The 25,032-nt window shown below is 32.8% G+C and overlaps 2 protein-coding genes across 4 annotated transcripts in view; one reads left to right on the forward strand and one right to left on the reverse strand.

Moving 5' to 3' along the window:
* dsh (Segment polarity protein dishevelled) overlaps positions 1 to 8,000 on the forward strand; it is a 37,708-nt gene extending 29,708 nt beyond the window's left edge. The window contains exons 17-29 of one of the 3 annotated variants that reach the window (XR_013883872.1): positions 827 to 885; positions 1,067 to 1,130; positions 1,390 to 1,466; positions 1,744 to 1,828; positions 2,213 to 2,248; positions 2,680 to 2,781; positions 4,107 to 4,188; positions 4,668 to 4,717; positions 5,169 to 5,281; positions 5,729 to 5,803; positions 6,472 to 6,560; positions 7,035 to 7,177; positions 7,520 to 8,000. Coding sequence is in view for 2 of the 3 variants with exons in the window: in XM_080176564.1 (XP_080032690.1) it covers positions 827 to 885; positions 1,067 to 1,130; positions 1,390 to 1,466; positions 1,744 to 1,828; positions 2,213 to 2,248; positions 2,680 to 2,781; positions 4,107 to 4,188; positions 4,668 to 4,717; positions 5,169 to 5,281; positions 5,729 to 5,803; positions 6,472 to 6,560; positions 7,035 to 7,105 (903 nt within the window). In the remaining variant the exon portion in view is untranslated. Of the gene's footprint in view, positions 1 to 826; positions 886 to 1,066; positions 1,131 to 1,389; positions 1,467 to 1,743; positions 1,829 to 2,210; positions 2,249 to 2,679; positions 2,782 to 4,106; positions 4,189 to 4,667; positions 4,718 to 5,168; positions 5,282 to 5,728; positions 5,804 to 6,471; positions 6,561 to 7,034; positions 7,178 to 7,519 lie in introns of those variants that run through there. The other 2 variants (XM_080176562.1, XM_080176564.1) reach the window with 2 other exon arrangements.
* Positions 8,001 to 8,344: 344 nt separating this feature from the next.
* LOC145331735 (spermine synthase-like) lies at positions 8,345 to 24,459 on the reverse strand. Its single transcript, XM_080176569.1, has 16 exons — positions 24,373 to 24,459; positions 21,608 to 21,668; positions 21,098 to 21,138; positions 17,120 to 17,198; positions 16,552 to 16,653; positions 15,729 to 15,788; positions 15,137 to 15,165; positions 14,533 to 14,621; positions 13,944 to 13,999; positions 13,396 to 13,455; positions 12,483 to 12,649; positions 11,944 to 12,068; positions 11,477 to 11,538; positions 11,172 to 11,240; positions 10,354 to 10,823; positions 8,345 to 9,974 (listed from the first exon to the last, which is right to left on the reverse strand). Exons 1-15 carry the CDS (start codon positions 24,438 to 24,440, stop codon positions 10,392 to 10,394), a joined length of 1,500 nt encoding a protein of 499 aa, XP_080032695.1. The 5' UTR covers positions 24,441 to 24,459; the 3' UTR covers positions 8,345 to 9,974; positions 10,354 to 10,391.
* Positions 24,460 to 25,032: the final 573 nt, after the last annotated feature.

Genomic DNA, 25,032 nt, shown 5'->3' on the forward strand with positions numbered 1-25,032 from the left:
GTCACATCTTAGAAAGCATATTTTTAGAATACTTTATCAATGTACAACTACACAAAACCTCCTTGTTAATCAAAATGTAATTGTAATGAAGCCTGAATGAGTGAACATTCAATATGAATTTTATTTTGAAAAAATGTTACTCCACCAAAAAAAATTTAATGTTCTGGATCACCCAAAAATCTCCCCCCCCCCCCTTTTTTGCCACCCTCCCCCTTTTTACACCCCCCCCTCCCTTTGCCCTAAAAATCAGCTTGATATTGCACAAAATTGCACAAAAGGATTTTGATAAAAGGCGGCCCAAAACCAGTACTGGGCCGGACTATCCCTGCATGTAAACAGGGCTCGGCAGCGGTGCGCCAGTCGCCTGTAAGCCTAATGAAAATCAAACTTTACAATTAAAAACCAGCTGAAAGTCTAAACCTGACATTAATGTGGAAATCTCATTTTTTTAAATTCAAAGCATCCAAGTGTGTTTAGTCGCAGCGTCCGAGCCTTGCTTTAAATTGATACACAAGTTAAAGTTGCCAAATAAAGGGGCGAAAAAAACAAAATATGACCTTGAAACCACACAGCAATTTTAGCGTACTAGCGGTTACGCCCCTAGCATCCAGTTACTCTATATTCAGAGGGTATAAAAAGAGCTTACAACCATCCCAAGGCTTACATCTAAAAAGAATAGCCTCTAACCACCAAAGGACCTATGTGAAGATTACCTAAACTAGAGAACAAATCGGTTGAAAATTTATTGATATATGAAGCCTTTCAGACAAAAAAAAACTAGTAGGTATTAATTCTTTAATGACTAATTCAAATATTGTAAAATTAGATATGGAAACCTGAAGCCTCCAGCCATCCTACTACAACTGCAACATTCATCTCCGGAAGGTAATTCATTATTAGTAATTCAGCTTTTGCAGACAACCAACCCTTTGATTGCATGATCCTTGTCTGGAAGCTCTAAATGTGTATGGTAATGCGATGGCATTTCTGCATACAATTTATATTAATGCCGCGCATCTGACAATAAAGGAAATGAAGATAATCTAAAATAATTTTACATATTTAGCCCAGTAAGTTGTCTGGTTTGGCTGGATGAAAGAAGACTTCTTTATGGAACTAATAAAGGACAGGTAAGGTTCCCCTCAATGTGCATGGCCGAGTACAGAATCCCCCTACTCCTTATATTGAAATAAGTTAAATAAGGTGTTGAGTAGTTTTACTTTTGACAGGGACTGCAAATTACACTGGTATAAAAATGAATATACATTAAATGTTAGTCGTTGACTTCAAAACTTTGGGCATTTCAAACTTTTCAACCAATTAATTTTGTCTACAGAAGGGGTAATTTTATTTGTCATCATTGGTCTTATTACTCATGTTTTAACTTAGGTGCGAATGTGTGATTCTGTGGATAAATGTTTGATACAGGAAAACGGCAGCACCTCTCTGTCTGGACAACCTATAAGGTAAACATTTTAGATTAAAGCTAGGCTATTCAAAACAAGTTAAGCAATAAAAGATGAAATGTAATTGTTTTTTTTTGTCAGTAGACTTTTACGTCAACTTTAAAGAAATTTTAAAGGGGGAGGGCGGCTATGACACTTATAGAAACTAAAACTAAAAGTCAAAAAAAAATCAACTAAAAAAAGAGTTACAGCACTGAAATTTGGCAGGGAATTAGCTATTAAGAGGTATAATGTTAAACTTTGATTTTATTGATGTTGTCATCCTTATTTTTTTCAGTGTACTATGTACAAGTCCCGTAGAGAATTCATTCCTTGCTGCATCAACCAATACTGTGCTTATCTTTAGTTCTAAGGAATTCAAGGCATGAACAGATAATACCTTAAATGATATATTATTAAAGAAGGGTGAACTAACGGACGTACCCTGTTTATAAAGAAGCTGCGATTATCAGAAATGCGTTATGTTGTGATTAGAGCAGCTACTTTGTATTTATATTTTAAACTTAAATTCTGATTTGATTGTTTTTAACATTATATACATGTGATAAATATAATTATTTTTTAAACCAATCTTTAATTTTTAACTTCACTTAATTCTAAATATTATAGGTAGTCTTTTATTCTAAAAAATCAGTGTAAAAATTAGACTTGTATAAAAATATTAGATTATAACAAACAATGATTTAAGAGTAAATGTTTTATTACCCGCAATGCCTTGAACTAAACCTGTTATGGTTCACCATCAGACACTTGCTGTGGAAAAAGAGATATTGGCGCCAGAGGTAATTTACAGAGATCTAAAGGGATAAGACAAAGGCCGATAAATTTATGTACAACATCCCCAATGGTTCTAGTGGTTGAAAAGTTTGAACACTTAATTTAAGAAAATTACCAATTAAAATTCACTGAAGTCCCCAAAAATTTTAAGCCAACGAATTAAAAAAACTTTATTATAAAACTTTGGGAACTAGTGTAATAAGCAGCCCATGTCCCCTCTCTCTCTCTCTGGGTAATTTAAGTCTTTTCGATAGATATAATCTAGATTCCTTTATAAATCAGCCAATAAGAAAACAGTGGAGCAACAATACAATATTATGCACACGTTTTAGTTGGGCGCGGGGGGGGGGGGTAATTTCACCTTACCCGGTGGACACACAAGGAGCCATGTAGCCCAATGACTATAAAAAGAGAGAATTATTAAATTATGTTTTAGTTGAAGAATCTGACGGATGCTGTGTATAACCACAACGGAGCTCTGATAATTTTCTCTACAAACCATGGAACTATTGGCATCTACGATCTACATAGAAATGAGGTTAGCATACTAATATACACATACAACCAACCCTTTGATTGCAAGAACTTTGTTTGGAAGTCGTAACTGGGAATGGTAATGAGTTGCTTCTGTTTTTGGCAAAGGCATTCCCCCTACTCTAACTATGTAAGTCGTGCACCTGACATAGCAGCAGTAGGAACTATTTGTAACGTCGTTTGTTTTTACGCGGTGTCATGCAGAGATTCGAACCTATCACCTCCCCAACAACGAACGGATGCTCTACGCTTCTCTTAGGTCCTGGAAAGGTTTTTCTCGTATTCATTCGAATCTGGTGGATAAGAACCGGTTCTCATCCATACGAAAAAACTATGTCTAGCATCGTATTATATCCGGCTTTTTACGAATATAAAAATGTACAATCATAAGATTAAAACCAGTTTTTTTAGCCCGTGCCTTCGGCACCTCGGGGCTAAAAAAACTGGTTTTATCTTATAATTGTACATTCTATATCCGCGGAAAGCTGTTTATGATACAATGCGAGAAATTACTAGTAACTACTTTGCAGGTCATATTTCAGCCTGGATGAAGCTTAAGATCTCTTAACACTAGTTTTACTAAAAATTCTGTTGTTTTTTGTAATGAACATTATATTTCAGGAATATCTAAAAAAAATATGTGGAGACAACTGAAAATGAGTTATAGGTTTCGTAATTTTTTCTGAATTTATTTCGTTGTTGGTATAAGCTGTATAGGTTTACTTAATGTTAGTTGGACTTTAATAAAGCAACTGATATAATTATTAAATATCCATTACCTTATGTTTAATGTTTTATATTTTGATCTTTTAAATATGGTTGCTATTCTTGAATTGTATTGATTTTATTTAAACTCTTATTTCAATATTATGACTTATATTTCTACTATAAAATATAACTTACGTCAAAATTTTTAATAATATAATTATAGATGGCATAAATTCATTTTAAAACAAGGATTAAAATATCCAAAGTGAAAATTTATAAAGTAGAAAAAACAATAATGTTAATAAGAAAGAATTGCGAATTTGACATTGAAAAGTATACATTTTTTAACCAATAAAGAACAAAAGTTGCATGTTCTTTTGTTATCCTTATAATAAAGTAACATGATCTGTGTCTATCTGTATGCTGAAGTATCTCCACAGAACCGATATGGTTCTCCTTACAGAGTATATTCTCATAGGTCCTGGGAAGGGTTTAAACTATTTTTGGGGAGGGTACCACCATCAGAGCGCCCAATTGTCCCCTCTCTCTCGGGTAATTCACAGTTCAATGTCGCCTCCCTCCCTTAGAAAAGCTCTAAAGTTATATTTTTATATAATTAAGGTTCTCTCAAGTTGGCAGGGACATGACAGAACTATTGTGGGGCTACAGCTCACCCCGGATGAAACCAGCGTCTGGAGTTTAGGTAAGTGTTTTCCTAAACCCTGCGGGGTTACCCTGTACCCAATATGGCCTAACCCATAACAAAAGTAAAATACTTACACACGAAAAGAAGTCTAAAATATTTTCAATTTAGTTTTAAAAATTATATTTTTTGTAGCGTAGCTACTCTATAGTTCCCTTTGTCTGCCTCTCCGTCCATCTGTCAGTCTGTAACGCAATGGGAGAAATGTTAAATCTCAGCTGCTATTCAAGATAAACAGCTGATTTTTTTTGTGAATCTAAGTATCCAGTATGTAATTTACTTTAGACGTCAGTATGTCAGTCATGCTAAATTTTAAGATACGTGAGATAGGTTTCGTGATATAAGTTTACATTCTCCAATGAATCTATTGTTGATTTTAACAAATGCTCTTTAAATCTTCTTGTCCGTATTCCGATCAATGATCTCATTGTGTCTCACTTCTTATAGATGTTGTCATCTTTGTTATTTATTCTTCTTAGATCGAAGTGGAACATTTCTCCAATCCAGCTTGTTACGTCCGGGAACAAAGGTGAACATTTACAACTCATTTTTATTCACAAAAACAAAACTATTCTACCAATAGTGTTTACACAGCCGTAACGAATAGCTCTGGTGAATTTATGTTAGAATCTTTCTTTCTATTTCAAACTTTCCATGATTGTTCAAGTTGCAATTTTAACAGAATTATCGTAAATTCATAAATAAAGTGCAATATCACTAGGTACCGAAAGGTGATTAAAATCTCTTTTGTGTATAGTACCTATTTTGTTTACAAATGGGAATTTTTATTGTTATTTGTAGCTGGATAAAATAACGACCCCCCCCCCCCCCCCACCATCCTTTTTACCCAATCAACTCTCCTCATGATGCACGAATTGACCAATGGCAATAAGTGATGTCATTGTTCATGTTAGCAACTTAAATTGACGATAATTTTTTCCTGTCAAAATATCCACGTATATTCTATATCCATTATTTAGTTGTGGAGAGGCCAGATGCCAGCCATAGATTGTGAGTTGGTTGGTGATTTTGCCTTGTCACCCACAGGGGATCATGTCTTTGTCGGGTCATCCACTGGTGCCCTGGTCTTCAGGTTAGATAACTTTATTTTATACCTTATTAATACCTCTTGGGACGGTTGATACTATCTTAGGGCCAGACTATTGCAGACAACCAGCCCTTTGATTGCACAATTTTTATCTAGAAGCTCTAATAGTGCAGAGTAATGAGCTGTGCCTGTTTTGGGCCAATGTATTTCCCCAGCTCTTATTATTAATGTCGCGCATCTGACATAGCAGAAATAAGTACAACTATCTACGTCTGTAATTATGACGCAGTTCTGGGCTCAGATTCAAACCAATCAACTTTCCGACTACGTGTGGATTTGCTCTATTTCGCGTGACCCTAACCAACCAAGAAAGCATAGTTATGATATCCCATATCTCGGTGAAGGATAAATTAAATTAGAGCCATACAAAAGGGGTGGGATTAAACCATTGTCTAATTAATACATTTCTACAGTCATTTTCTTAAATTATAGGATTGATGACGTAGATAGTGAAGGAGAGGGAGATAGTACTCTTGCTACATCCCTTACTGCCAGACAAAACCTTGAAGGAAAGACCAAAATTATTCGTTTTATTTTTCAGTATTTTCCAAGCAAGGGTTTTCTATTATACACACTGTTAAATTATCTAAACTATCATTACTGCCTGAATAGTCTGACTGTGAATACAAGATTTTTGCAATCAATATATTTTAACTTGGATGTTGCACCAGATTTTCTTGTACTCATGGCAAAGTAATACTCTCAGCTGGCTAAATTAAATGAATAAACCCCTAATCCACCCTCTTTATCATTTCCCCTCTTCTTCTACAGTATAAACAAATTAACCAATAAATGACGTCCATATTAAATAAGCTAAATAGACGACAAATTTTACACTGCCAATATATCCACTTATATCCTATATCCTTTGTTGCGGCTACTAAAGCTGAATTATAAATAGCACAAAACCATCATTCTAGAGACGGGTCTTTAAACAAGTGAGATCATCAGTGCATTTTAATCAATCGCTTGTGATCTCGAAATCATAGTTGAATGCCGCGTTATGCGCATTGATTAAGTTACCAACTAACAATTATAGAAGAACATTTTTTTCAAATTAAGGGGTTATAAGACCTTCTTTAAAATTTACAACTTATTTAATTTAGTGATTAGCAAGATCTTGACGGACAGACATAATAAACTTTATAATTTTTAATATTTTGGTTATAAAAAGCAGATGGTGGCAACCCTAAGAAAGGTTCCCTGGTAAAAGTACTTGGCATGAAAGCTGAAACAACCATTACAACAGTACATTGGAGCACAGGTTAACATTGAATTTTTTATTCCTTCTTTGAGCAGTGCAGTTACTTTTAAGTTCGTTCGTGATCAATATTAAGAAATTTTCTAGAAAATGATTTTTTTGGCTATTGAAATTGAATTTTTGTCTCTAATTTATTAATCATCAAAGGCTGTGTTGATGTAAAAATGTTAAAAACTAAATTAGTATAAAATACCATCAAATGAGAATAGACATTATCGGTTTCGAAGTCAGATTTATGCATACTTTATCCTTTCATTAAAAGTAGTAAGGTTTTTTGCTTTAGGCTAAACATCTTGAAAACTGCTGGTCTAAATAGGTTGTACTTTTTAAGGATGTTATATAAACGTATTATGGCGGTTTTATGCTTTTTTCTCCAGTTATCTCATAGAGGCTTGGGGCGAAGCAACTAGTCTAATAATTCATTGAAACATTAGGATCTTCAAAAAAAAACGTTTTAGCTGTATTATCAATATTAAGGTGATTGTGGATTTCTGTTGGCTGGTGGAATGGATGGATCTATTAAAATATCAACTCTTCTGCACCAATAATCATATACTTGTGTTGTTTAGATTAAACAAAAGTTTTAAGCGTTTCTTTTGATATAATTATTAACGTATATAGTACTAACGGATACGCCCCTAGAGGCCCTAAGATGTACTTAAAAAGTTCGGGTTAATCCCCCTCGCTTTAATTTTAGTTTTTAGGAGAAAAGTAAAAAAAATTTGGGAATATTTTTTTATAGGGGTGATTTTTTATGGGGGAGGTGCCCTATCACAAAGACTTCCCAGGACCTATGCCAAACTACATTGTAAAGGTAAACCATATCGGTTTAACGGTTAGCGAGATCCTTTGATACAGACAGACAGACTCAAATCCTGTTACTTTTATAAATTATTGTTAAAACATTGATGTAAATAGCCACTGCTAATTCTAAACTGCCAAAAGTTTAATACATCACTTAGAGCTATCCTTATTTAAACAATGTATGTATGTATGAAATTGTGATATACTTTTGTTAAGCATTTTTCCGTGATTTGTAAAATATTATTGAAAATGATTAAAAATGTTTCTTTTTTCTTTAAAAACATAATTGCTTTGCTTCTTATGCTAAAAAATATAATGTTAAAATCAGGGTTGGGCCATATACTTTTTTGGCCGGATACCGGATTTCTAATGCCGGATATCCAGTTCCGCCCGGATCTGGCAAACGTTCGATGTCCGGCAAATTACCGGATATGCTGCCGGATAACTGGATTTTCGGGATTAAAAATCAGCCGGATATCCGGTATCCGGATAGTTTCAATATCTGGCATTCGGCCAAGCCGGATATCCGGCCCAACTTTAGTTAAAATGTGCAACCACTGTGATCTTTCATAATGTCTTTATTTACATTAAACTTTATGATGATTCAATAAATTTTGAAAATATAGATTTCAATAATTTAAAGAATTTTTCTTTTTTTATGTTCTATTAAAAATTTTCAGTCAAAATGTATTGGTTTTTAGAAATACTATTTTAAGGTGGACGGATTATTATGTATGGTTGATTATCTAGGGTATTAAATCTATTTAAGAGATAATTTCTAAGCTGACTTCAATAAGTACAGGAACGTTCAAGCTTTTTATTTTAAGGGGAGTAAAATTAGAGGTTCCAAAGGTTTGAGGAGGGTAATCTTATGTATTTTTAAATCCTTATCCCCCACTCATAGATATATGTCTACTAGATATTTTTTTAGGTTACAAGCTTTATAGTACACGATTTGCGCGATATAAGAAACAACATTTGATGATAAGCTTTTATTAATAAAATAGCACCGTGTTATTCATTAAAATTATAATTCTACAATACACAAATAATATTAATTGATTAGAACATTAGTAACGCAATAACAAAGTAATTGTAAATAACAAAAGTGGTTAGATTGATCGGATCAAGTCTAAAATAGTAAAAAGGAATTTTTTCTTTAAGTTTAAAGACTTTTACAGCAAAACAGCGTTTACACGTTCTTCAAAAATGAATACCCAAACCCTAATTATATATAGTATGCACGGCTTAAGAAAACAAACGTAAATTGGGACTTTCCAGGAAGTTTGCGCGCGTGGTATTTGCGCATGATAGACACTGCTGCCAGCCGTCTTTTGAATGACTGCAAAGCGCTACTAGATTTAAAGAAAAATACCTTATTTCATATTTCTGAATTGGTCAAAACTGTCTTTTTAGAAAATATTATGTGAAAACATAGGCAAGAAATATAAGCAATAATTGTTATAAAAAGGCAAAACTCTAATATTAATCATTTGTTTTGAAAATAATACTTATATAAATACATAACATATGATAAGAATGGAAAAGGAAATAAATAATTCAAATAAATATATAAATAACCTTAAATTACTCTTGGTTGAATAGACGTTAAAAAATCTTGTCTTTAGTGAAAGCTGCTTTTTTTTAAAGCAACAAATAGGAAATGTAATAGTTTCATAAAAATGCACTTAAGTTTGAAAGATTATAAAAAAAAGCAGTTGTTAGAATCTATAACAGTCGGGAACCCTAAACTAAGTCTTACTACGTAAAAATGTAATAATATCTTAATTTCAATTGAAATAAAGATTAGATATAATTCATAAGTAATTTAAGTAAAATTTTTACAAAGTAAGACTTAGTTTCGTGACCCAACTCTATCATTTTGGAACATTTACATTATTTATGTTAAAACGTGTATAAAAAGTATTTAAATTGTGACTAATTCAGGGGTTTCAGGTCACTGCATTTCAGGTTATTACTCATTAATCCAATTGCTCTGTTTTAATTTTTAAAGAAAAAAATCTTATAAAAATTATCATCGAAAAAATGGGAAAAGAATAGTTATTTATCGCATCGTATTACAGACAGCTTTTTAGCAGACATTAGAAATAATAATATTAGATTAAAACCAGTTTTGTTAGCCCCGAGCGAGGGGTCTATGGTAAGGGCTAACAAAACTGGTATAAATTTTTATTTTAATATTAGTAGAAAATTGTCTATAATACGATACGATACATGATTTTTTCAGTATGGCTGATATTAATCGGTTTCGAAGTCATACTTTAACTTTTCGTCAACCTTTTCCCAAATATTTACACCCCTTAAAGTACCAAAAATATTAAATAATTGTTATTTTATTCTTCTTATGAAGTTGAAAGAACCCCTTGATTTCTAAAGGTAGAGACACTACTGCAATTAATACAATAATGTTGTGAGGCTTCACAGTCTGTGCTGCAGTAGTGTGGAACTGTACTGGGCCTGGCAGTCAGGGGGGCGGGGCGGGCGCAGGCACCATCCCCCGCCCCCTCAGGCTGTTGTCAGGTGGCGGTGGCCGGACAGACTGGTGCGGAACAGGCGCGCGGACAAACTGAGAACTGGAATGTACCAATGCGCCTAAACAAACAAATATATAAAAGTTATAGGATGACTGTAATTTGTAGCTTAAGTCTGTTAAGCGCTTTACAGTGAAGCTTTTTATAGGTCCTGGGAAGGTTTTTTATGATGGAGGTTACATCTACCCTCGGAACAGAAATCTCACCTGAAATAAATCCAGCCCCACCCCCCTAAAAAAAATTGTTCCTATTCAATGAAATTTCAAGAATATTCTGGAAGGGTGCGGGGTAAAAGGAGTAACACAATCTATAAAAATTTTATGGATGCTAAATGCCAGGGGCAAAGAAATGTGGTTCTTTCACACAAATTACCCTGTTAAGCATTGATAACCCCCCCCCCTCTTTTTATTATTTAAATCATTTAAAAGAAGAGTTTTTACCTGAATACCCCTGAATCATCCAAGCGCTTGATCAAGGGTCATTTCTTTTTTCCTTTCTCCACAGCTTCCTTCGCTCCTTTGGTTCCTTTCTTCTCCGGGCTCTTCTGTCCTACCACTTTCTTCTCAACCTTTTCCTCCTTCTTTTCCTCTTTCTTTTCCTCCTTCTTTTCCTCTTTCTTTTCCTCTTTCTTTTCCTCTTTCTTATCCTCTTTCTTTTCCTCTTTCTTTTCCTCCTTCTTTTCCTCTTTCTTTTCCTCTTTCTTTTCCTCTTTCTTTTCCTCTACTTTTTCCTCAGTTTTCGGTTCCTCCTTTTTGTTCTCCTCTTTCTTTTCCTCTTCCTTCTTTCCCTCCTCTTTCTTTTCATCCTCTTTCCCTTCTTCTCCTTTTTTCTCTTCCTCCTTTTGACTGTCTCCATTAACTGTTGGCTTCTCTTCGCTCTTCTTGGTGACTTGATAGAACACCCAAGTCTCCTAAATTTCAAGGAAAATATGAAAATATGTTGGTCTAACTATCTACCGAGGTTTAACTATTTCAAGATAGGGTTACTTATCGAATGTCATTTTTAAAAAGTGATTTTCATGTTTAGACTTAAAAGAATGATTTAATTTATTTCAAACTGTTTGTATTAATTCGAATAAAACATACTTTAGAAATGGTTTGTTACTATATCAAAAATGGAAGCATTTCAATTGTTTCATTCTACTTTTTAGTATTTTTAATCGTAGATAAAGCCTAGATAAAAGCTATTTATATTTTACTCCTATTTCTTAAGTAGATAAAATATCTAATATTTCCACTGAAAATCTCAAAATAGTTACCATAAATGAAGGCACGAAAGCTTTGCTGGTTGTAAACTCAACATCATAATCCAGCGTTGATAATACTTCCTGAAATAAATTAATATTCATTATTATTTCTTTAAAGATAGAGGAATAGGACTATTGACGATAATTCAATCCTTTCCTCAATGCTACAGTAAGTTTTCCTTCTTTTTAATTTCTTTGGTGGCTTGAAGCTTTTGTAGTTCGAAAGTTTATTTATTGTATAGATCTATCTTTTTTCTTGGTCTTTATATTATTTTTATAATTCAAGATGATTGAGTTTTTGTAATATCTGAATGTACCTCAAAAATCTTGAGTGACTGTTTCGCATTGATTCCAGTGCAGTGGGTCAAATACTTTCCACCTGAAATTTCATTAAAAATGAGCAATTCTTTAAGTTTTTTAAATATAACCATCCGTTATACTCGATTTGCAAATATATGATTTATAACCATAAGCTTGCAGAAGGGAGGTTTCAAATCCCCTTTAATATTGAAATTAGGATAGCCTGCCTTACCCTCTGTTTCATCCCTAAAGGTTTACACCCCTTTTGCAAAACCCTGTGCACGCCACTGTTTACAACCAATTTTTTGTGTAGATTCCTTGTAGAAGTGACACGTTAAAAATAAAAAAATAAAACTGCTTCCATACTGCCTTTTATCAAAAAAAAATTTAGAAAACCTTCGCTTTAAAAATCTCTTAGATGTCATGGCTTTTTATCAATTTTTGATTTATTTCCTATATTTTTGATCAAAATACAAAAACTTACCTATTGGTAGGATAGCCATAGCTTGGTTTATAAGTTGAAAAATAAACTGCCACATATTGCTACCAGAATATAAAGGTACATCAGTTAGATCATCAAATACTATGTCATACTTCTTTTCTTCTTTCCTAAATTAAAAAAATATATCACAAAATATTAATGAAATCATATAAAACATGAAAATTGAAGGGACGGGGATGTTTCACCTAAAGAAAGACTACATTACCCCCAGCTTTACGTAAATTTTTTGCCAGTCAAATATCAGCGGTTTGTAAATTATTGTATTATTTTCTTATTTATATGCTTACAAAAAATACTTCTCTTATTATCTGAAACTTTTGACTTATAAAATAAAATTGTTTTTTTGTTGTTCTTTCTTTCATTCAAAATTATATCCTAATGATCTCACTTCTTGAGGCTTCATTTTTGAAAACAAGATTTTTTTTAAGTTGGCAAACATATTATTCTATACTTTTGGGGGATTATTTTCAGTGTATATCTGTCTTTTTGAATTATTCGAGTTGAAGAAGCTAGTTACTTACTTTGCTTGGAGCATCCACTCGAGAGCATCTCCAATGATAATCTTGTGTTTATCTCCCTCCATTTTGTCCAGGATGCCTCCATTGACCTTGGCCAGGTGTTGTTGGCAGACACGCACAACTGTAGAGTCCAGTTCTACCATGGTCACAAACTTTGGTCCTGCGGCTTCCTAAATTAAACAAGAATAACAACATCCATAAAACGATGCTAAGGAGCGGTAGGACAAACGAACATTAACACTTGTAGAGTGTTAGAACTGAACAATCGGAATATAAATCGAAGTAAAATTGTAAGTAAATTTGTTGAAAAACTGCTAATATACAGGTTAATGTTTAAGGACATACTTACATTTTATGGAAATTCTGATAACGGATATAGTATTGCTACGCTTTCTAAATCGTATCTAACTACTACAAGAATCACATTGCATAATTAAAATTCGACAATTCTAACTAAATTAACGAAAAGAGTTAACAGTTCCACGAAAAAGTCTAACTTACGGACGGGCCAACTCTACCTTAAGAAAAGCTTCGCATGGATGTTATATAACAAGAATGATAAAGCAAAAAGTAGCGAAGCTGTGTTTGAAATTATAAGCAAAAAGTTCAACTATTTAGAGATATAAGAAATAAAAATAAAGAAAAGAGAAGAGAATATTTTTAAAATTATAAACATAATGTAGAGAAATAATTTTCTTCTTTTTCATACAAATGTTTATATGTTAAAAGTTTAGTAATGATAATTACAGACAAAGACAATTTGCAGAAAAAAGCATATTTGCCAAATTTAAAGTACTTATTTTAAATGATTTAATCATTTTTTTTCTGTGTCAATATTCTTTTTTATGGTACCTGTAATAGTTCCCCATAGAAGGCCCCATCACCCCCGCCAAGAATAACAACTTCTTTGTAATACCTGTAATAATTCCCATAGAAGGGCTCCATCACCCCCGCCAAGAATAACAACTTCTTTGTCCTAGAAATAATACTATTCAGTTCATGAATAGTTTTTTTTGTACACAATCATCTTTTATATGTCTTAGAAATATAGACATCTTCAAATATTTTCATATCTTCATAAACATATTTGATTTTTAAACCTTAAAAGTCACGAAAGCTTAAGTGTAAAATGGCAAGTATATCAGTCAAAAATTGAGGTCATAGGACCCATTTAAAATTTGCTGGAGAACTGGAGGATCATACCTGGTACCTCAAATTGACTTAAACACCTATATATATTTCATATTACGATGTACTACTATAGAATATTTTAGTATATTAGTTCCATATCTGAAAAGTCAATTAGATACAGAACTCTATCTTTTCCACACAGAAAATGAGAGAGAGAAAAAAACTGTAAAATGGGGCGTTCAACAACTCCCCTCCCCGACCGTTAAGGGTTAATAGCTGATTCATTAGTACACAATTTATAATACAAATTAAGAAATATTCTATAAATTTTACCTTGTAATCTTGTGTTCCTTTGCCCATAAGTGTATGTGTGTATATTGAATCACTTTCTACATATTTTATTAATATTATTTTCCAGTAATTACAAAAGTATTTTTTTAAATGTTAGAATTGTCCTACCATTTTCAAACTTTGCATGATGATTCATGTAACAGTCAGGTACGATTTAGAAAGCGTAGCAAATCCAGTACCGTTACCAGATAGTCCTTTTTAATATGTTGATTTTTAACTCTTTGACAACTTTATTTGTATGATATAATAATTCTATTTATTTGATTTTTGAGTAAATGGTTCCTAGGACAACAAGGCACAATTACATTAGCAAGGTATATCTATAATTAAATCCTAAGAATGAAAGTTTGCCCTTTTACTGTTTCCTATATTTCTGCCAGACTAAAACAAAACTATGGGGTAATTTTATTTCTATATTAAAAAGTTACAAAAAGAAAATATTTAAATTGACCTACATTCTTTTAAAATCAATAATTGTGAATTTTGTTTTATTTTCAGATTTAGAAAAATTTCCAAAATATAATATTTTAAAAAATGTTAATTAATTTAAATGGAAAATATATAAAATTTCCTGAAAGATTGACTTCACCGTCTAGAACCAGCATATTACCAAAATCTGACGTGCCAAACACTTCTATCTTCTGATGAGGAGATCTTTCACTAAAATTAGAATTATTTCAGCACAAAGTGTCATGTGTCTTTAGTTGTCATGTATGGCCCCTCGTCAATTACTAAGGATAACTAAGTGGAAGCAAATATCTCCTTTTCTCTCTAACACTCAGCAGACGACCAAATATTTTATTGCCCGTCCTTTGTCTGGAAATCCTAACTATGCATGGAAAAGCCATTGTGACTGTTTTGGACAAAGGTATTCTCCCTATTATAACTGCCTACTACTACCTCTGACAAAGCAGCAGTAGGAACCATTTAATTAAATATAATATGGTATTGAGTCAAAATTTAATTCTATATATCACTTCCCCGACGACAAGAGGATGCTCTACGTATTAAGCCATGTTATTGTGTGTTCTTTAATTCACTATGTCGTTAGTCCAACCATGAGTTTTTGTGCTCTGCTAATTATGGATGTTGTCATCCTTGTTTTATATTGCTGAGAAAAAAAATAGAAAGTTATAAAAATAAAATATTATGTGAAGAATATTTATAATTATTACCTAAAAAGTAGTCGATCATACTTATATTCCTAAAATAAGAAAATATGTAATCATTATATAAAAGTAACAGCATTGTTGTGTGTCTGTCTGTCTGCGTGGCAAAGGACAGCTTATACCAATAACAAAATTAATTCAAAAAAAATCACAAAACCTATACGTAGTTTTCAGCTGTTGTTGGAGGGCAACACATCGTAAAATTGACGACCTCTCCATTTGCTCCCCAAATATTATTTTAGATTTATTTTTCTTGTTGGTTATACCTTATACCTGGGCAAAGGATCTCGCTAACCACTGAACCGATGTAATTTTTCATTAAATTAAACTATATTTATAGGTAACCATCACCCTCCCAAGATCAATCGTCATTTGAAAAATAGATTAACCCCATTTTTTTGCATTTTCTTTTTAAAACTAAATATAGTAAGTTTAAGTTCAACTCCCTACTCTAATTACTTAGCTGCAATATTGAATATTTTTAACTTCTTTAGTTATGACGCGACGTTGATCCTCCGAGAATCGAATCTATCACCTTCCAGAGCAGATGATGTGCTACATGTAACGAAATGGTCGCAGGCAATTGCTTGAGACTTACCAAAGTTCTGTGATCACTTGTGGTAAGGTATGGAGATACTGGTAGACATCGCCGTAGATTCTAAATAAATAAAAAAATAAGTTGCAATGGAAATTTATGCCTTTTTAAAAATCATATAAGATAACTGTCCTTCGAGGATGTCTAAGCCTTTTTTCTTTGGGGGGGGGGGGGTGGATAAAAATTAGGGTTTAAAAGTTTGAGGAGGAGGTACATATGTTATGTATCTCTAAAATTTTTGGGGGTGAGGGAGAGTAAGCACCCCCTCCCCCTTTGACGACATTGCTGTCCTTTCATGTACAGAATGACAAAGCTGACAGAATGACGGACAATCTTTTTCTATTTCTTTTGGCTACCAAAAATGTCAAAAAAAGTCAGATTACAAAAGGCAAATAAATATCTTTTAGACAGATACACAAACAGACACATTTTTAAAACTTTCTTTCGTTAATTCCCCATTAAATGATGTTCTTTTTGTAACAAAATTAAAAACTATATTTTGTAATTTCAAACAATAATCACGCAACCTTCTATATATAAGTGCAAAGGAGCAGGGCACCCATGGGGGATTTTAAAGGGTGTGACGCACATGAACAGGCAAAGTTTTGGGAGACCATTGTTTTAGATGCTTCTAGGTCCATACAAATGACGATCAGTGGTGCACAATCGGTGTCCTAAATTTGCGAAACTTTGCGTAGTACAAATTGAACCTTACCTAACAAAAGTAATGAACAAATAGACGAAAAACTATCCCAGTCTCTTTTAAAAAATTATTTAAAAAATAGGGAAAGGAGCACATTAAGGCACTCTGTGGGAAAATACTTACCGGCATACTTGAGCTTCCTTCAGCGTCCAGGTTTTTCTTTATCAACCTTTCCAGAGCTCTCACATGGCCGTAGCTCGGGAAAAGGGAATCATCAGAATTTATCTAGAACACATAATCTATAATACAAGGTAGTTTGATGTCTGTCCGTCCGTCTGTCTGTCTGTCCGTCCCTTTATATCTCTGTAACCACTGAACCGGTCGGATTCTACTCTTCAGGGAATATACCTACTGGTAATGTGGTGGTTTTTTAATTACCTCTTGGGGGCAAAGCCCCTAGTAAACATATATTTTAGGGGCCAAATCCTTCTGATCCAAATTTTCGTTTCTGTCTGATTGTTTTAGTTATTTAGCAAGCTACAAGTTTAGATTTATAAGATTGCATAATAATCTGGTTTAAGATCCAAGTAATAATAAATCCGTTGTAAAAATTCTTTTTTATTAATATCTGTCTGTTTGTCTGTGTACTGGTTGCATGTACGAATCAAAACAAGAGCTATATCAAAATTAAACCTAACATTAAACAGAAAATTTAGTGTGTGGATTTAATTACAAGAATTTAAAATCTCACCTTAAAGTATTCAATTGAAAGCGTAATAAGGCCTTCCCGAAAATAATGTTTAATTGTGAACATACAGTCCTTCGGACCACTAAAATAGAAAATAATGTTTAATTGTGAACATACAGTCCTTCGGACCACTAAAATAGAAAATAATGTTTAATTGTGAACATACAGTCCTTCGGACCACTAAAATATAAAATAATGTTTAATTGTGAACATACAGTCCTTCGGACCACTAAAATATAAAATAATGTTTAATTGTGAACATACAGTCCTTAGGGCCACTAAAATATAAAATAATATTAAATTGTAAACATACAGTCCTTTGGACCACTAAAATAGAAAATAATGTTTAATTGTGAACATACAGTCCTTCGGACCACTAAAATATAAAATAATATTAAATTGTAAACATACAGTCCTTCGGACCACTAAAATAGAAAATAATGTTTAATTGTGAACATACAGTCCTTAGGGCCACTAAAATAGAAAATAATGTTTAATTGTGAACATACAGTCCTTCGGACCACCAAAATAGAAAATAATGTTTAATTGTGAACATACAGTCCTTCGGACCACTAAAATAGAAAATAATGTTTAATTGTGAACATACAGTCCTTCGGACCACCAAAATAGAAAATAATGTTTAATTGTGAACATACAGTCCTTCGGACCACTAAAATAGAAAATAATGTTTAATTGTGAACATACAGTCCTTCGGACCACTAAAATAGAAAATAATGTTTAATTGTGAACATACAGTCCTTCGGACCACTAAAATATAAAATAATGTTTAATTGTGAACATACAGTCCTTCGGACCACTAAAATATAAAATAATGTTTAATTGTGAACATACAGTCCTTAGGGCCACTAAAATATAAAATAATATTAAATTGTAAACATACAGTCCTTTGGACCACTAAAATAGAAAATAATGTTTAATTGTGAACATACAGTCCTTCGGACCACTAAAATATAAAATAATATTAAATTGTAAACATACAGTCCTTCGGACCACTAAAATAGAAAATAATGTTTAATTGTGAACATACAGTCCTTAGGGCCACTAAAATAGAAAATAATGTTTAATTGTGAACATACAGTCCTTCGGACCACCAAAATAGAAAATAATGTTTAATTGTGAACATACAGTCCTTCGGACCACCAAAATAGAAAATAATGTTTAATTGTGAACATACAGTCCTTCGGACCACTAAAATAGAAAATAATGTTTAATTGTGAACATACAGTCCTTCGGACCACCAAAATAGAAAATAATGTTTAATTGTGAACATACAGTCCTTCGGACCACCAAAATAGAAAATAATGTTTAATTGTGAACATACAGTCCTTCGGGCCACTAAAATAGAAAATAATGTTTAATTGTGAACATACAGTCCTTCGGACCATTGAAATATAAAATAATGTTTAATTGTGAACATACAGTCCTTCGGACCACCAAAATAGAAAATAATGTTTAATTGTGAACATACAGTCCTTAGGGCCACTAAAATAGAAAATAATGTTTAATTGTGAACATACAGTCCTTAGGGCCACTAAAATAGAAAATAATGTTTAATTGTGAACATACAGTACTTCGGACCACCAAAATAGAAAATAATGTTTAATTGTGAACATACAGTCCTTAGGACCATTGAAATATAAAATAATGTTTAATTGTAAACATACAGTCCTTCGGACCACCAAAATAGAAAATAATGTTTAATTGTGAACATACAGTCCTTAGGGCCACTAAAATAGAAAATAATGTTTAATTGTGAACATACAGTCCTTAGGGCCACTAAAATAGAAAATAATGTTTAATTGTGAACATACAGTCCTTAGGGCCACTAAAATAGAAAATAATGTTTAATTGTGAACATACAGTACTTCGGACCACCAAAATAGAAAATAATGTTTAATTGTGAACATACAGTCCTTAGGACCATTGAAATATAAAATAATGTTTAATTGTAAACATACAGTCCTTCGGACCACCAAAATAGAAAATAATGTTTAATTGTGAACATACAGTCCTTAGGGCCACTAAAATAGAAAATAATGTTTAATTGTGAACATACAGTCCTTAGGGCCACTAAAATAGAAAATAATGTTTAATTGTGAACATACAGTCCTTCGGACCACCAAAATAGAAAATAATGTTTAATTGTGAACATACAGTCCTTAGGGCCATTAAAATATAAAATAATGTTTAATTGTGAACATACAGTCCTTAGGACCATTAAAATATAAAATAATGTTTAATTGTGAACATACAGTCCTTAGGACCATTAAAATATAAAATAATGTTTAATTGTAAACATACAGTCCTTTGGACCACTTAAATATAAAATAATGTTTGATTATAAACATACAGTCCTACCGACCACTAAAATAGAAAATAATATTAAACTGTGAACGTACAGTCTTTCGCTTCACTAAAAATATAAATAAAAAAAGCTCCTTGAATTGTCCATTTACTAGCGGATACGCCCCTAGAGGCACTTGAGATAAGGGGGGGGGGGGTGGTGAGTCGTTCCTCTTCCAATTCCATTTTATTTTTTAATGGAAAAGTAATAATAATGTAGATTTTTCTTGGTAGGGATGTGGTACCCTACCCCAATGTTCTTATAAACCTTCCCTGGACCTACAATTTAATTAATTAAATATAGAAGGTAGAAAGTCTAACCTCCGCCCCCTCCCCCCCCCCCCTCCCACTAACTTTTAAGTTCCCCTAGGGTCAACTAGTAAATAAAAACATATATCTATACTTTGTTTACAAATACCCGAGAAAAAAAAACATTTTAATAAACAATTAACAAACATTTTAGATTATTTTCATCATCAAAACGTGAGTGTTTGTTACTCTATAAAACTAGCGTCAATAAAAATCCTATAATCAACATAATTGATCTTAAAAATTGGATAAATCAATATAATTTAATTGATGATATTGACGTCAAACGGCTTAAATTGGCTATAAAATATCTACTTTTAGGTTATGAAGTAGATATAGATTTGTTAACGATTGTTGTATATAAAAAATAACAAGGATGACAACATCCATAAAAGCGAAGCACTGAAACGGTAGGACAAACGGACATTAACACTTGTATGGTATCTGAACTGAATACAATCAGAATTTAAAAGTATTAGAGTCGAAGCAAAATTGTAAGTAAATTTGTTGAAAAAACTGCTTGAAGCAGGATAATGTTTATGGACATACTTACATTTTTGGACTTGATTATAGAGTTGCTTCGCTTATAATATTGTTCGTTGTTGTCCCAGGAATCAATATACCAAAAATCAGATCAAACGGATAATTAGAACACTTAAAAATTTGTTGTTAAAAAAGTAGAAAAATCAACATTTTTAAAATGGACGTACGGACATTCTGGTAATGATTATAGAGTTGCTACGCTTTCTAAATCGTGCCCAACTACTACAGGAATCATCATGCAAAGTTTGAAATCGATAGGACAATTCTAACATGCCTAAATTAACGAATAAAAGCTATCTATCTCGGACGGACGGACGGACGGACGTACGGACCGACCCTAATTATAGAAAAGCTTCGCTTTTAAAAATTAAAGGAATCGTCATACCACATCTGAGATCAATAGAATAGTTTTAACATTAATAAAAAATGGAATTTTCCAGCAGTAAGATCTGTTCGCATTAAAGGCCGATAAATTGATATTTTCCAAAGACATTACACAAAATTACCCCTAATGTAGATTACAACTAATGGTTATAACGTTTGGACAATCAATTCTATGAACCAATTAAACAAAATTTAGTAAAATCCCACAAAGTTGTAAAGCCAACGAATAAGATAACTTTGTTGTAAAACCAGTTGGGTACCAGTATGATTTACAAAGTCCCCTCCCTCCCTGAGATATGTCCATTACGGATGGACGTGCGGACCAAACCTAAATATAGGAAAGCTTTGCTTCTACAGAAAAAAATATATGTTTTTATTAACCTGTAAATAGAAGCATAACTGAAAGCAGATGAAATACTCCCCTGAAAAACATAAAGAATTTTAGATTAATTATCTATAGTAAGAACAGTAAAATGATATTCTGTAATTTGTAATTTGTACGTAGTAAACACGAAAACCCCTCTCCTTATTTTTAAAATAAAATATAAGGAATAAGAATGTAGTTTTTCCTTTATGTTGTATGTTCACTCTCTCCCTTGATTATATGAAACAATGAAAATTTTACATTTGATAAGCTACTTAATATTTCATGTCGGTTTATCAGTGGAATAGTTATATATTGCATCGTTTTATAGACAGCTTTCCGCGGATATTAAAATGAAAAATATTAAATCCGAAGGGACTGCTAACAAAACAGGTACTAATTTGATTAATCTAATTTGATATTCGTGGAAAATTGTCTTTGATACATGATTTTTCAGTATAGCTGAAAACTGGTTCTAATCCAGCGGATATCAATCGGTTTCGAAGCCATACTGGTTCATAGTTTACCTGTTCCAGACAGTCTTGGCGAAGACATTCCGCTACACAAGTAGCTACTGTTGCCACGTCTCTGAAATATTAAGTCAAACTGATAATTGTTCACGTATTCCTTAAATAAAAGTCTGTTTGTTTGTCTGTCTGTTTGTACAGAAGAATCTCGCTAATCGCTTTACCACCACCACTCTCCCAAGATATCATACATCAGCGTAAGACTGTACCATAATAAATAAAAACATTTGAATAACCACTTGAATACTTTTATATATCATTATTTAACTTGACCTACTTCAATTAGGAAGTTGAATAAATTTTTATAAAAGCAGAAATATAATCTATGATTACGGTTTTTTCCCTATAAAAAAGGTAATGCATGATTCCATTTTGCCATCTCTTGGTGATGATATCATTAAGGCTGATACGGTTTTTGTAATGTACCATTCCACTTTCAATAAAGGCGAAACTGGAATGGTACATTTATGTTTACATACCAGAGTAATCATAAAAATTGATTTCCCTTTTTAGATTGAAATAATAGTAATAAGATAAGATAAGACTCTAGGGGGCTAGGTGTCGCTTCGGGTACTAGACCTCTTCTCCACGCACCTTGAAACATACTCCGCTTATGATTGCAGTGTAAAGCGTCCATTCACCCATCAGACAACTAACTCTCTGAGATGCACGACCTTTGTCTGAGAAGTCCAAACTGTACATGGTAACGAGCTGCGCCTGTTTTGGGCCAAGGCATTCCTACCGCTCTAACTATTTACGCCGCGCATCTGACATAGTAGCAGTGGAGACCATTTTTAACGTCTTTAGTTATGACGCGGTGTCGGACCGAGATTCGAACCTATCACCTTCCCAACGACGAGCGGATGCGCTACGTGTTGAGCCACGGTCGCGCCGGCGGGTTGACATAATAGTAATAGTAAGTACTATGTCCATGTTAAAGAGTAAACCACCATTTCAGTTTCGTCTCTCTTGGAAGTGGAATGGTACATTACAAAATCCGTATCAGCCTTAATGATATATACCATTACCAAGAAAGGCAAAAATGGAATGGTATATTACAAAAATTATATCGGCTACCAAGAGAGGAGAAATAGAATCCTACATTAAGTTTTTAGAGGGTCAAAACCACAATCATAGATTATATTTGTGCTTCTATAAAAATGGATTCAACTTCCTAACTGAACTAATTTATATTTTTAGATTCTGTTTCAAGATAAACAAACACTTTTATAAAAATACTTAATAACAATTAATATTAAGTGTTTATAAAGAGAGCGCATTATAATTTTGTACAATTATGTAAAAAAGATCTTTATATTATCTTCTTTACTTTTCTTTTATACAAAATCTCTTTTTTTATTTTACAGTTCAGCACTTTTTTTATAATGAAGAAGCATTATATTATTTAGAAGTCTGCTATGATATTGCTTGAAACACAAAAATTTTAAAACACATTTTAAATGGCGTTATTTTAGAGACTTCCTATTTACATTACCAATCAAATCAACATTTGCAAAATGTCCATTCGTTGCTTTTGCCCTCCCGTTATTGGTTTATCAATCAAGTTGAGTGTCCAATCGTTCCAATCACTAATTGTTATCTACAGAAGGAATATTTTTGGGTATCATCTTTGGGGATGTACATCAATTTATCTACCATTGGCTTATCTTTTTAGATCTCTGGATATTAAGTATTTTTATTTTGAAGGGAGGAGGGTGGCTGTACCGATCTCTAGCTATAGAATATAAGATTCTACCTAATTCTAAAGTGGGAGGGAATTAAAGTAGATAATAAAATAATTTTAGATTAACCAAGATTTTTAAAAACATCACATCACATTAGTAATCACATTTTTAAATATATTTAAGCAAACAATTATTCTAAACTAAGTTACAAATTAAATCAAAACCTTAAAAACAATATTCTAATATTTAAAGTTCTAGGGCTGGCAATCCATCAAATTTTTGGACCGGATTCGGATTCTTACAAGAATCCGTCCAAAAAATGGCGGATTCCCACAGATTCCGAATTCTTATTTTTGGCGGATTCCGGATTCGGATTCCGGATTCTAGCAATACTCTTTTAAATTAAAAAATTTAAGTGCTACATATGTCCTAAAAATTAATGTTCTTGGTGTTCTCTATAATTCACTTTCAATTAAGAATCCGAATCCGCTATTAAAAAACGGATTCCGGATTCGGATTCCAAAATTGACCAAAAATTGTACGGATTCCGGATCCCGGATTCGGATTGCCAACCCTAATTTAAACACAACTCAAATATCAATCATAGGGAACAGAAAAATTTCTAGGCTAGTTAGCTTAAAGGTTCAGCCAGCAGGTACCTGAACCCGCGACTGTTGTCGGGAAGGTTCAAATCTTGGCACAACACCGCATAAAAATAAAGACGCTAAAATGGTTCTTACTGCTGGTATATCAGGTGCGCGTCATAGTAGAGGGAATGCCTTGGCCCAAAACTGGTGCGAATTTTTACCATGCTGTGTTTGGACATAAAAGAATAGTTATCATCCGTTGGTTGACCTGATGTTAAAGTGACTCGTAAAGTGTCCCATATGATTAAAGTCCCTCAACAGATTATGACTTCATACGATAGAATAGCCAATGAGAGGCCAGTATAATACACTGTAATTGACTGCAATGGTAAAGTTTATGCTGGCCTCTAATTAGTTATTTTATCGTATGACGTCATAATCTGTTGAGGGACTTTAATCATCTTCCCGTATGAGGGTATTAATTAGTAAGTACCTGATGTAAATAACCGAATCATCACATCCGACCACTCGGAAGTCTAGCAACAACGTCTCAACCGACATTTTTACTTCTGAAAGAGGATTTAACATACATAGGTATATAAAGATATTATGACAGGGGAAAAAATGTTGTAATTTAGCTTGCTATTATGGAACTCGTTTATTGGTCAGTTTGTTTATCCAGTATGAGGGTAGGGGATGGGATTAAGTAGGGAAGAGGGGTGGGAAGATTTTTATTTTAGCCAGCTACAAGTTTCACTTTATTAGGAACATGATATTCTGGTGTAAGATCCTGGTAATAATAAATCCATTATTCTTAAGAAAAAAAATCAATCAATCAATCAATCAAAATACTTGATAAATTCTGAGAGGCTTCAGTGAAGATGCTTACAACATGGGTATGTCCGTAAGTTACATCATGAAAGTAAACGCACAATACCAATCTAAACCATAACCGGATTACTAATTACAATATAAAAGCATGAATAAATTCCTTATAAAAAATACAGAGTTTATTACAGTAGTCCCCAAAGTTCTATAATAACGTTTATTCGTTAGCTTAACAGCCGTGGGGAATTTTAATTTTGATTGGTTGATTCATTAAGTTTGGTGTTTAAACGTTTCAACGATTAACTTTAACCTATAAAAAGGGGGA

This window comes from Acartia tonsa, chromosome 11 (assembly GCF_053477335.1).
Source record: "Acartia tonsa isolate MP-2025a chromosome 11, ASM5347733v1, whole genome shotgun sequence".
Taxonomy (NCBI): Eukaryota; Metazoa; Arthropoda; class Copepoda; order Calanoida; family Acartiidae; genus Acartia; species Acartia tonsa.

Coding starts and splice junctions, on each gene's coding strand:
- LOC145331735 (XM_080176569.1), bottom strand. CDS start 24,440: ATGTCGGTTGAGACGTTGTTGCTAGACTTCCGAGTGGTCGGATGTGAT. Junction 17,199..21,097: donor AGTTATGCTTCTATTTACAG/GTTAATAAAAAC, acceptor TTTCTATTTTAG/TGGTCCGAAGGACTGTATGT. Junction 15,789..16,551: donor AAGGAAGCTCAAGTATGCCG/GTAAGTATTTTC, acceptor TTATTTATTTAG/AATCTACGGCGATGTCTACC.